The 12482-nt window shown below is 53.2% G+C and overlaps 1 protein-coding gene across 12 annotated transcripts in view; it reads right to left on the bottom strand.

Moving 5' to 3' along the window:
* NTRK3 (neurotrophic receptor tyrosine kinase 3) overlaps positions 1-12482 on the bottom strand; it is a 398804-nt gene that overhangs the window by 190059 nt on the left and 196263 nt on the right. For all 12 annotated transcript variants that reach the window (XR_013959681.1, XM_080651648.1, XM_080651651.1 and 9 more), the window contains one exon: positions 11384-11627. Coding sequence is in view for 11 of the 12 variants with exons in the window: in XM_080651648.1 (XP_080507774.1) it covers positions 11384-11627 (244 nt within the window). In the remaining variant the exon portion in view is untranslated. The remainder of the gene's footprint in view (positions 1-11383; positions 11628-12482) is intronic.

Genomic DNA, 12482 nt, shown 5'->3' with positions numbered 1-12482 from the left:
ACCAGGCGAGTGTGTGAGGCTTCCCAAGTAGATGTCTGACACAGGGGCACCTTGACGTTAAACGAGAGGAGTGGAAGAGGTAAGAAACCGCCCGGAAGGGGAATGAATTGTGGAGCAAGGCGTTACCGAGCGAGCGAGCGTGGAACAAGAAGCTACACGGTGCGGAGTGCAGAGGTGGGAGAAAGGACGGGGGAGTTAATCCCATCCCTCAACAGCTCAAAGGAGGATTCGACTTTTTAGAGGAAACTCATTTGAATTTTGCCAGGATGAGATAATTAGTGATCCCAAAAAAAGCAGAGTCAATGAAGTGGTAAGATCAGAGGCCCCCGAATTAAGACAGAAGATGAAAATGTCCTATGCCAGCAGTCAAGGACACAAAGGGGCAGAAAGGTCAAAGGAAGATGGTGCTTTAATGGGGAAGAGATAGCAGATTTCAGAGGAGAGAGGACGGAGACAGGCTTCAAGGTCTCAGAGGGAGACCAGCAGTCCCAGGGAGGTGAGCTGGCGGCAGGCAGGTGGCAGAGGGCGAGGCGGGAGGGAAGTGGGGAAGAACGCAGGCCTGTCCACGTGCAGACGTGGGGAGGGGGAACCTGGCCTGGTATTTCAGAGCCTCACGGGGATCTGTCCTTGTCACAGCCCCTCACACGTGCATAGTAACTGCTCCTTCCCTCACCATTCCCCTTTGCACCCACCCAAGCACTTTCTATTGCAGAGCTGACTCTGAGGATCTCAGCACTGAAAACAAGCAAAACGTTGATGTTGTCAAGCACACGCCCTCAATGCATCTCCATGCAGCTCTGAAATGTGGTCATCCGGGTTTCCTGGGAGGCCACTGGGGTGGAGAGCCCGCGGCCGCACTGGGCACTCCGTTATATGTCACATGACGGAGGAACCTGCCTAGGGCACTGCCTCCCTCGCCTGCACCTCCCAGTGCTGCCACCTGGGAATAAGGGGCGGCTGCAGGGCCCATTCACAGGCCACAGTGACGGAGGACAGGCCCCCAGAGGGTCTCACCGGCTGGTCACGGGGGCCTGGAAAACGGGTAGTCATGGGGTTGGATGACGGCAATGTCTGTCCCCAGCTGGCTTTGGTCACAGGAGAGAGGAGGGTTTGTTAGAAAGATCTGGAGTGTTTCTGAACCTGCTCAGAGGCTGAGGAACCCCTGGCATTAGATGGGCAGGTCTGTCTTAGCTGATAGCACTGGCCATCTGACTCATCGGAACTGTTGATCGGCTCCCTGGGAGTGATGCTTTGGTCATATGGCCTTCGCATCATCTGGTCCATCTGGTCCCCTGTGTGTATTAATAAACAGTGCTCAGGGTGTTTTAATTATGAGATATTCTCTCAGGCCTCATCCCGGGTAAGTAGATGTTTGGGCCTTTGATGGGGAATCAGACCCAGGGATGTCCCCTTAGCTGACAGCATTGCATCTGTCAGACGGACCTACCCAGGGTCCCCACATGCTGACCACTGGTGTCTGGCAAGGGGGAACCTATACGGATCCATTTAAAAATGCCTATGCCAGTGGGGGCATCATTCCTTACTCGTAGACATCTGACAGAAGATCATATATTTTTAATTAAGTAGGTTTATGAAGCACTTTTCATGTGAAAAATCACTGTGATGAAAACATAATGGATTCCTTTGCGTATGCTGTAGAGAGCTATAGGACATGCACATACCCAATGACTCCAAGACTTGAATGAATGAATGAATGAATGAATGAATGAATACAAAGACCAGGAAGTTGGGGATGGACCCATTGGGTAAGGAAATGATCAACTTCAAGAACAAACTGGACCACAAATCACAGGTCCATCCCAGCTATAGAAGCTGAAGAGCATAACTCAATGGGGGACGAGGTAGCCAAGGTTGTCATGGTAACTGCCTGGAGGGAGGGATGGCGTTCTGACCACCGCTGCCAATCCACTTTGGGACCTTGAGAAACTTGACTCATTTTTCCCAGAATGTGCATGATCGTTTAATAAGAGGACCATACTGGTGGTGGTGGTGGTGCTGGTGGTGAAACCAACAGCACCCAAGCCAACAGTTCATGAAGCTCTCACGTACTGTTGTCTCACGTTAGGCACAGGAATGAGCGGTGGCCACCCTGCTGCATGGGGTAGGAGAGAGGAAGGAGGGAGGAAGAACTTAAGCCAGCCTTGCCTCTACCCCAAAACCGAAGTGTTCCTCTGCAGTAAGAAGACCTGGAGAACGGATCTAACGCTGAAGACATTTGTCTACGGTAGAATTCCTCGGCTCCAGGTACCAAAGGGAGCTCCCGGTTGAACCCATCCGCTCCACAGTGCGCAGGCTCTGCCTTGGACCAGCTCCACGCACCTCTCCTTCCCGCTGGGCCTTGAACAGACCAACCTGAATGTGAGGGGCTTTGTTTCTATTCCCCTGAGGCCTCCTGAGTGGGCTCTTCTCCCTTTCAGCGTGAGTATCCAGCACCAAAGACCATCCTGGGAAATGCCTTGGCTTGTAACTTCAAATCACTTGAAATTTCTTACTACCTTATTCACTTACAAAGAATAATAATTACCATCTATGGAGAGCCTAATAGATACCAGGCAATTTGCATACATTATCTGATTTAATCTGCACCACACAAAAATGTGTTCTCTCTCTCTCTCTCTTTTTTTTTCCCCCCAGATGAGGATCTAAGGTTGAGAGCATTTAAGAAAATGTCCTACGGTCACAACAGCTCATAAACGGGAGCTCAGGATTCAAAGACTATCTCCCTGTGTCCGGAGAGTGGGTGTTCTGCCCACTCTCTCAGGCTCTCCCCTCCCCACCTCTAACTGTCCTGTGGGATTAGCTAAACCCGAAAAAAGAATTTCAGATGCTACACTGACCCGGTCCTCCGCCTCCTGCTCCTCCAGTTTAGACACAGACAAGGACCTGGGTTTCAGGGTGAGGGGAGAAACACAATTCCCTACCAGGGGGAAGTCAGGGAACACACTGCTCTCTTTACATGCAAATATCTTAACTACAGCCGGTAAGGAAGGTATTTGTATGGAAATTTATGTATCTGTATATGTTATAGACTCAGGTTCCTCGGAATAAATAAAAGCCTTTTCCACTTGAGGGACCCAAACAGGGTGTGCGGTGTAATACAGGGCACTGCCAGGTGCTAAGGTGTGCTCTGTCCCGCCCTCCCCGGTAGCCAGAGGAGGGAGTCAATCAACATGCCACACAGTGGCCGCCCACCGCCTGCTGCTCCCCACCTTTCTGCTCCGGTACGCACACGCCTCGAGTTCTTGCGATTTTCTGATGGGGCATCTCCCTGTCTTCTTTCCCAGTATCTGTCCTCATGGGGATGATGCCTGCGCCATCATCATTGCCAAAAGAAAAACATCAGATTTCAAAATGGCAGGGAGATAAAATCATGTGTAAGAGACCACTGGCATCTGGTCGGTGTGGCTCAGTGGTTGAGCATCGACCTATGAACCAGGAGGTCACGGTTCGATGGTTTGATTCCCGGTCAGGGCACATGCCCGGGTTGTGAGCTCGATCCCCAGTGGGGGGGCGTGCAGGAGGCAGCCGATCCATGATTCTCTCTCATCGGTGATGTTTCTATCTCTCTCTCCCTCTCCCCTCCTCTTTGAAATCAATAATAAAAATATTTTTTTAAAAACACCAGACTACTGGAAACTACTTTCAGAAAGAGGGTATGACTTCTGGCTGGGCGAGGGACAGAGATGTTTTTATTCCCCTGTTTCCCTACCAGTGAAGCTACGGCCCGTGAATAAAACAACCAATTGCTATGAAGAGCATGAGGCCACCCTGGTCTCACTGGGCTTCCTTGGTCTTCCTGAGCGCTGTAATGTCGGTCTTACAACATCCATCATGTTTATCGCCACTTAGGACAGAGGATGAAAGACTTGCCTTGCAGCTGGTGGGACTGTGGCTAGACATAACTGAGAACTTCCCACTTTGAAGGGGTGTTGCAAACCACAAAGGGAAAGACAAAGCTCTCGCTGCCGACAGCCCCGCTCCGTCCCAGGGAAGGAGTAGGGGAGCCTGTGGAGTCCCCGGAGATGCAGAGAGTAGAGCAAGGGAGCCATCTGTCTGGGATGGTGTCGATGCTGTGCCGCCTGGGCCACAGGGGCGAAGCAGATGACATTTAAGACTCTTTCCAGCCTCATGTTTCTTTCAAAGGGAATGACGTGGCATTTGTTCATCTGTTTCGAACACTCAGGGGACGCGGGACGTGGCCTAAAAGGCGCATTTGTAGAAAGCCCATCCTGACCCTCCATTTCACTGTCACTCCTTTTCACGGTTACAACCCAAAACCGAAGAGGCTCTGAGCGCCCTGGCCCTGGCCTCGGGTCACCTTCCCAGGCTTCCCCTCCACACGCCATGCCCACAGGGCAGCAGGGCCTCGTTGCCTCTTCCCGGGACCCTTGTCATGGCCTGCCTTCACCTTGAGGCCTCGGTTCCCAGCTGTCCATCCTACATGCCACTGCCCGATGGCGGGTCCTCACACACAGCCTCATTTACACGGACACAGGTGACAAGCCTCCCGTGACTACCCAAGTCAGAGCAACTGGCCTAGCACCCTAGGCCTATGGGGGAACGGTCCACGTAACCGCTTCACCTCACTGTTAGGGTCCGTTGTTTGCATGTCAACCTCCTGCTCAGCACCTCCTCTCCAAGTCACCTCCACACCAGACTGCCGGCGTGTCCCATGGCCCAATATGCCAGATCCCACCCCATATTCCCTTCTGCACTCTGTGGCACGGATGCCTGCGTGGCAAGTGGATATCCCAGCACCACCACTGTGTTTTGACACAAAGTATAATCTGGTCCAGGCAGGTTGGGGTCTGGAAGCACTGAGGTAGAGGGAGGACGCCAGGTAATTCACATCATTGAAGAAAGTATCACGGAAGTCTACCCAGTAATTCTTCTGCCCACCTGGCTGAATTTAGCCAATTACCCTGCATGGCTCAAAGGAGACGAAGAAGGAAGAGCAGAAAAGCAAACCTCAGTCGCTGAACTGGATCTAGGGGTTGTGGGAAGAGCCTCTTTCCAACTGGAGGCTGTTGCTTGATTTGCCCAGAGTGGGAGGAGGGCTGGGATCTGACCAGCTGTGGTCTGGGGCAAAGCCGAAGTGCCGAATGCAGAGAGGGCCGTGGCTGTGTTCTTGGACCTCTCGCCCTGCCTCCCTCCCAAAGAAATCACGCCTTCTGTTCACTTACCCTCCCACACGGAACTTAGCCCCACAGAAGGCAGAGCCTAAAAGAGACCACAGAAGCTGAGTCCAAACTCCAGACCTGACAGATGAAAGGGAAGCCACTAATTGGCAACATGGACACAGAGCTGGCGATGCGGCGAGGTGTCCTGAAGAGCGGACCTGTCCCTCCGCAGACCTGCAAAGTGTCTGATATTCTGTAGATAATTAGTGTGCAAATCCTCCGGCTTTAATCAAGGAAACAAGAATGTGATACTATAATTAGCATGGACTGTCCTCCACACCTCCCTCCGTGTTCCTTCCCTCTGCAGCGTGTGCAGCTTCACAGGGCTCAGCAGTTACGGGGTTTTGCAAGCTTCACTCAAGATGTGAGCAGCGTGGCGCCGAGCCCTGCAGCAGATGCCAGGCAGCTGAAGCTCTGAGCCTGCCTGGATGTCTGCTTTGTGGCCGTGTCTCCAGTCAGCACCAGGCACCCGCTCCCAAAACTGGAGAACAGGCCCAGCCGGTGTGGCTCAGTGGTTGTGTCAACCTATGAACCAGGAGGTCAGGGTTCTAGTCCTGGTCAGGGCACATGCCCGGGATGTGGGCTCCGTCCCCAGTGTGGGGCCTGCAGGAGGCAGCCGATCAACAATTCTCTCTCATGGATGTTTCTCTCTCTTCCTCTCCCTTCCTCTCTGAAGTCAATGTTTATGTATGAACTGAAGAAAAGAACAAACACGTGGTTTAGGGACTGGGAATCCAGGAGATGTGAGGCCTCCCCTGGCCTCCTAACCCACGCTCTATCACAGACAGTGAACTGTCCTAACTTGGCTGATAGGATGTCAGACACGGGAGGATGACGCCCTGCTGGAAAGGAGTGGGAGAGAGAGGGGTTTCCTCCACCCACCCTGTGGCAGAGGTGCCCGCTGCGTGTTCCAATCTGCCTGGGGCACGGCGACACTCCACGTCTCAGCCCGCCTCACAGATCACAGGGCCAGGTGCGTGCCCAGTTCTTGCCATGAGGGAAGGGACAGGCCTCACCTCCGGTCAGGCCCATGGACCACATGCCTGATGCCCCGCCCAGCTGGCTGGAACGGGGATGGGCGCCCAGGGTGACCGAAGACCCCTCACACAGAAGAGGGTCGAGCGCCGTCAGCCTGGGTGACCGCACGGCGGAGGGTCACCCGCTCACATGACCCGGAAAGGCCTAGAAATAGGCTTCCATTTGTGTCGGAGCCATTCTGTATGGTGGCATGTACTAGTACCTGTTAGGACAGACCGCTGACCCACCGCCACGCATGCACTTACATGAGTGTTGTTCCCCACGTTGGAGTTGGGGAAGACCGTTCTATTTTAGCCCCAATGATAGCAAGAGTAATTAATATTTCTTGAGCATTTGTTTCCCTAAGAACTTTACGTTTATTAACACTTGCAGGTGATTAGGGGCTTTTGGCCCCATTTTACAGTTGGTCATACGGTCAGCACCAGGCACCCAAGGTCATACGGTCAGGAAGGTCATACGGTCAGCACCAGGCACCCAAGGTCATACGGTCAGGAAGGTCATACGGTCAGCACCAGGCACCCAAGGTCATACGGTCAGGAAGGTCATACGGTCAGGAAGGTCATACGGTCAGCACCAGGCACCAAGGTCATACAGTCAGGAAGGTCATACACCGTCAGGAAGGTCATACCGTCAGGAAGATCATACGGTCAGGAAGGTCATATGGTCAGGAAGGTCATACGATCAGGAAGGTCATATGGTCAGGAATTATAGGAGCTGAGATGCACACCCAGGAAGTTTGGGTTCAAGTGTCTGCACTTGCATCGCTGCCACGGGGGAGCTGTGACATCCACAAAATCTAATATTCTATCAGCCAGATCAGCTTGCTCCAAAGGGTTCCCACACCCTGAAGGTCCCCTTGTCCCCTTTCCCAGGAGTTTCCAGGAACTGTGACCTGGGGTCTCCCGTGAGGACCCAGGGCCTTGCTATCGGCTGCCAGACCTGCCTTAGATCCCCCACATGTGCTGGCCTGGACTTGACCTACGGCCCCTCCGCATCTCCTGGACACTGGGCTGTATGCTGAGATGCACTCTGACTTGAACTGAGTAACTCCTGACTCAGACCGCCCCTCCCTGCCTCCTCTGGACATTATCCCAGATATGGCCTAGGCCATGGATCCCCACGTCACTCGCAAAGATGACACCTGAAGGCAGGGGGCAGGGGATCTGTTTGCCTGTCCAGGCTGCTCTTGCTCGGGCCTAATCTGCTTCCTGCCTAATTTCAAACTGCCGTTCGGACCTCACTCACCCACATTTTCACGGGGTGTCTACAAGTCCTAGGCTCTGTGCTCAGAACAGAGGAGAGGAGGGTGGACAGAAGGCAGGCCCCCACCCTCTGGACAAGTAAGATCAGAGCACTGACCCCCTCAAGCCCATTCCTCCTGGATCTGAGCACATGGCCTCCCTCCAAATCGAAACCTCTGAGAACATTTCTCTTCTGGAATCCTAACCTCTCCTCTTCCGAACTCTTGAAGTTTTTTTTAAATTGATTTCAGAGAGGAAGGGAGAGGGAGAGAGAGAAAAACATCAATGGAGAGACTCATTGATCAGCTGCCTCCTGCACGCCCCTTACTGGGGATGGAGCTCGCAACCTGGGCATGTGCCCTGACCAGGAATCGAACTGTGACCTCCCGGTTCATAGGTCGATGCTCAACCACTGAGCCACACCAGCCGGGCTCGAAGCTTTCTTTAATTCCAGATTTGCACTGCACTGCAGTCTCTGAGTGCTGTCTCATGTTCTGAGAAGGGCATCAAGGTGCCAAGCACCCTGCCAGAGCTGGTCTGAGGCAAGCTCAGAAGCATCCTGTGGGTGGCCTGTAGGAGGAAAGGTAGGCCCTGAACGTGGCCTTAAGAGGAGGGAACACAGGGCTCTGGCACCCTGAGGCAGAGATGTTTGCTTCCCTCTCTAGACGTGTAGCAGGAAATTAGGCAGTTCACCTTAGTAAACTGTTTGCATACCACTCATGCCTGAGCCAGATGGTGCCTGTTTGCTCTAAGAAATTAAAAATGAAAAAGGAAGAACATAAGGCGGAGTTTATCTCTACCTCTCCCCCTGCCCCCCTATACACAGGGTGGAATCTGCCCTGGGCAGGTGAGTACAGATAACACACACACACACACACACACACACACACACACACACACACACACATGCTTGCATGCCTGAATTCTCAGCATTTAGCTGTATTAGTCACCAGAAACCAGCAAGCTCCTAGGCCCGACAGACTTCAGAGCCTACAGTAGCCGAGAGGAGCAGGCCGGTGCCGGGTCAGCTTGCAGAGAGCCCTCAGCGTCTGCCCTCTCATCTAACAAATCACTGCTCTCCCCAGGCTTCGGCTGGGACACGGAGCAAACACATCTTTCCTAAATCCCCGGACATGGACGTAGCTCGGAGATCCATGACAGGACCCTGTAACACTGACCAGAACAGGCGAGCGCCGACTAAGATGAAACCCTGGGAAGGAACTTTTCCAGAGGTGGTCACCTTAAAGGCCCTTCTCCTTTGGGGCAGCTGTGTGACCCCAGTTTATTTTCCAGCGGCCCAGAGATTCCTCTCCCTGACTCAGGAATGACCTCTGGAAATGACATTCTCCCTGGGGTTTTCCTGTCTGGGTGACCAGGGGACTAAGGAATATAATATACATAATAATTTATCCAGGAAGGAGTGTATTCCAGGCTCCTAGCGCTAATGAACTTGCTTAACATCGAAACAACCCTGTAGAGAGGCTGTGTTTGTCCTTGTTTTAAAATGGGAAAATGAAGCAGAGGTGAGGCAAGGGCACAAGGTCCCGTGGCTGCTAACGGTGGGGTTGGGATGTAAGCACAGGTAAAATCAGGCTCACATGCAGAATGCCTCTGTCTCCCTGATGCCTTCCAATAGGACAGCAGGACTTCCGGGTGCATTACTGATGTGACTGCTGGCCAATCGCTTCCCTTTTTTCCCTGAGGGGGCGGGGCTGTGCCCACATTAGCACCTTGTGAGCACCTGAATATGAAGATGGGATACAAGCTGCTCTTTGAATGTGGACAGTCTAGTGCCTACCCTCCATCAATAGACTATGCAGCTTTCCAGGGGTGCCCTGAGTTCTTACTGCAACAGCTACTCGTGTCTATTTCATACTTCCTGGGGACCGGAGACGCATTTTCGAGCCAGCTGGCCTCAGCTTACACCTGGCTTGGCCTGCACGACAAAGGCACTGCGGGTGCCTGGCACGTGGACAGTCCCCCCCGGCTCCCCGTTCCTTAATTCCAATCTGCCCTGGTGCCCACGGAAATGAGACGGATTTACTCCCTGGAGCTCTCCCAGGAGGAAAGAGCAGCAGTGCGCTGTTGTTAAAGCAAGGGCGCAGCGGTATCGTTTGAAGATGTGATTTTTTTCCCCCTCTTTGAAACCAGAATCGAGAACTACTAAGTGCACTCCTGGAGGCAAGTCTGCAAGCCGAGTCTGCACACGTCCTGGTCAGATGCTGTTTCCCAAGACCCCGGGGAAGCCAGCAGAGACCAGACCAGCCTAATCAAACATCTTCCTCGCACAGAAAAACAACAAGCCGCCCCTTGCTTTTATCAACACCAACACAGAGCCGAGCGAGCCAGACAGGCCAGCAAACCCCATTACGCGGAGTGCAAAGGCAATTAAACGGTGCCAGCTCCAGCGAGACCCGAGAAATCTGTGACCCACGGGCCCTGAGGAACCAGACCGATGCCTCTCTTCAAAATGACTGGAAAACACGGGTCTAGAAGCTAAAGAAAGACTCTGCTGGGTTATTTCCCGGCAGGCCCGCCCTGGCCATCGGTCTGTGGGAACCGCTGCTCCCTGCTCCCTTTTCCGTGTCTGGGGATGGGCAGGTGGCTCGAGAAACTGACCAGTTGCTGCAGACACACACCCTTCCCCCACTGTCTGTCTGCTTCTGCTTCACATCCTCTCCTGATGCTCTGTCATCTGCCAGTCTCCGTCTATCCCACAAACAAATTACTTTCTAACCACAAAGGGCGTTCTCGACCATCCTGTTTTTCTGTAGGCCCGGGTTGAAATGACACGTCTTGAGGGACGTTTTAACGTCCTGCTTAGACAAAGCCAGCAGGAGGAACATTCGGACAGAACTGCTCTGCAGACGCCAAACCCCCAGCCTCTTGCAACACGCTCGAGCCAATGGGACAATCATGGGCTCTTTACTCACAATATGGGCATTCACTCCTGACAAACGGCTACCATGCCTCGGAGACACTGCCCCACCCTCTCCCTACACCACACATCCCAAGTCCTCGCCCCTTCAATGTCCCCCGAAGTAAATTTTCCGCATTTTTGAGGCAACTGACTTGCAATCAGTTTGCAAAAGTTATTTCATCTCTGTATCTCAGGCTGTACCTATATCCCCCGCCCCTGCCGCTATTTTTTGAGTTAAATGACACTCATGCCCACTTACGCTGGCAATAATAGCACTGTCAGAACCACTCAATGATCCGTGGGGAGATAATTCCCGAAGACTAAGGGGAAAAACTCTGGGAGCAAAATAAGACACCTGATAATGTAGACAAGCGCATGATGTGAAATTGAACGTGATGTCTCCTCCCCCAGTGGAAAGCTTCTTCTAACAGGCACCCCCTCCAGCGCGGGCAGTGGTAACGTGCCGCCTTCCCTCACCTTTCCTAAGCTGCGTGGAGAACTACGCTCAGCACGACATTAACCATTTTGCTCCTTTACGTTGGGTTCTGGCTTCTCGTCAAGAACTGCCTTTGAAGACGAGCCGCACAGTCAGCAGATAATTTCAGAGAAGCCAATGTGCTGTGGGCGGGGCTGGATCGGGGCCTGACTTGGAGGCGCTGAAAGGGAGCACCAAGTGGGGTTTGTCTGTGTGTGCACTTGCGGATATACATGCAAATCTATATACATATACATAGTTGCACGAAGGATGGTGTTTGTTAATGACACAAGTGAGAACACAATGCATATGGCATTTCAGTGTCAGGAGAGGGAATAATAAGAGGTGCCAGGATGTAGGAGTGGCCAGAGGAGAATCGCTGAGTGCACGTGTGGGCGTGGCTGTGTCTGCGTGTGCTCCGAGTGACGGGGTTGATGGACAATGACGAAGACACGTAAGCAAGGCGCTAACTTGGCCATGGAGGCCTGCGGTGGGAAAGCCCCCTTACCCTGTAGTAGTCGGTGCTGTAGACGTCCCGGGACATGCCGAAGTCTCCGATCTTCACCAGCAGGTTGGCCCCCACCAGGCAGTTCCGGGTGGCCAGGTCCCGGTGCACGAAGTGCTGGGAGGCCAGGTAGACCATGCCCGAGGCGATCTGGCTGGCGATGTGCAGCATCTGGGAGAGCCCCAGCTCGCCTTTCGCCTGGCGCGGCTGCCCGTCCACAAGGATCATGGCATCTGGCCCATGAGCCCTGCGGGGGTCGGGGGAGAAGGGAGGGGCAGAGAGAATTCAGGAGATTTCTGGAATGCTCCATGGCAGCTCCATAGCAATGCATGCCATCTCCCTTCTCAGCCTGCCTATGGCCTATTTCTGTCTACAGCAAAATGTATGAGTGTGGATGTGGGTGAAACACTGCATCCAGGTTCCACACTAAGATGACAGCAGACGTGCTCCGGGGTCGGAGTAACCCTACTCTTTTAGACTATTTCCTTTGTATCTGGGGTTGCCCAGGTTCTAGAAGTCTAATATAGAATATTTAGTAAAACCCAGACTAACACATGGCCCTTACTCCAAGTATCTTAAATATATTCATTCCCTTAATCCTCCCGCCTCAAATCTAAGACAAGAAAACTGAGGCACAAAATGATCACATCACCTGGCCAACGTCACAGAGATCCCAGAGGGAACACAGGGGTGAGCAGGAGCAGAGGAAGCCAGACCTGTGGCTCAGGAGCATCAAGAGGGCTTGTTAATCAGCTCCCTGGGCCCCACCCCCAGGATTCTGATTGGCTAGGTAGAGCTAGTTCATTTGCATTTCCTACAAGCTCCCCAGCAGCAAAGCTCTGGGTAGGAAGACTCTTTGAGTCCACTCTCTGGACCACACACGGCGGCCTAGGACTGGGGGACTCTGTCGGTGGCTGGGCCCGGTGACAGAGCCCCCAGGCCTGGGGCTCCCCAGGCCTATGGCCCCAAAGCAGGGATGAAGGCCTGAATCCAGCAGCTCAGGAGCTGATGCAGAAGAACGAAGGTTGCTTCTCACGTCTAACCCCTGGACCTTCATGCTCAAAGGCACAAATATAACTTCTGGTTCCAGAAAGGATGCCCG

This window comes from Plecotus auritus (genome assembly GCF_963455305.1).
Source record: "Plecotus auritus genome assembly, chromosome: 15".
In the NCBI taxonomy this organism is placed as follows: domain Eukaryota; kingdom Metazoa; phylum Chordata; class Mammalia; order Chiroptera; family Vespertilionidae; genus Plecotus; species Plecotus auritus.
The sequence above is the reverse complement of the archived record's forward strand: the minus strand, read 5'-3'. Positions and strand labels throughout refer to the sequence as shown.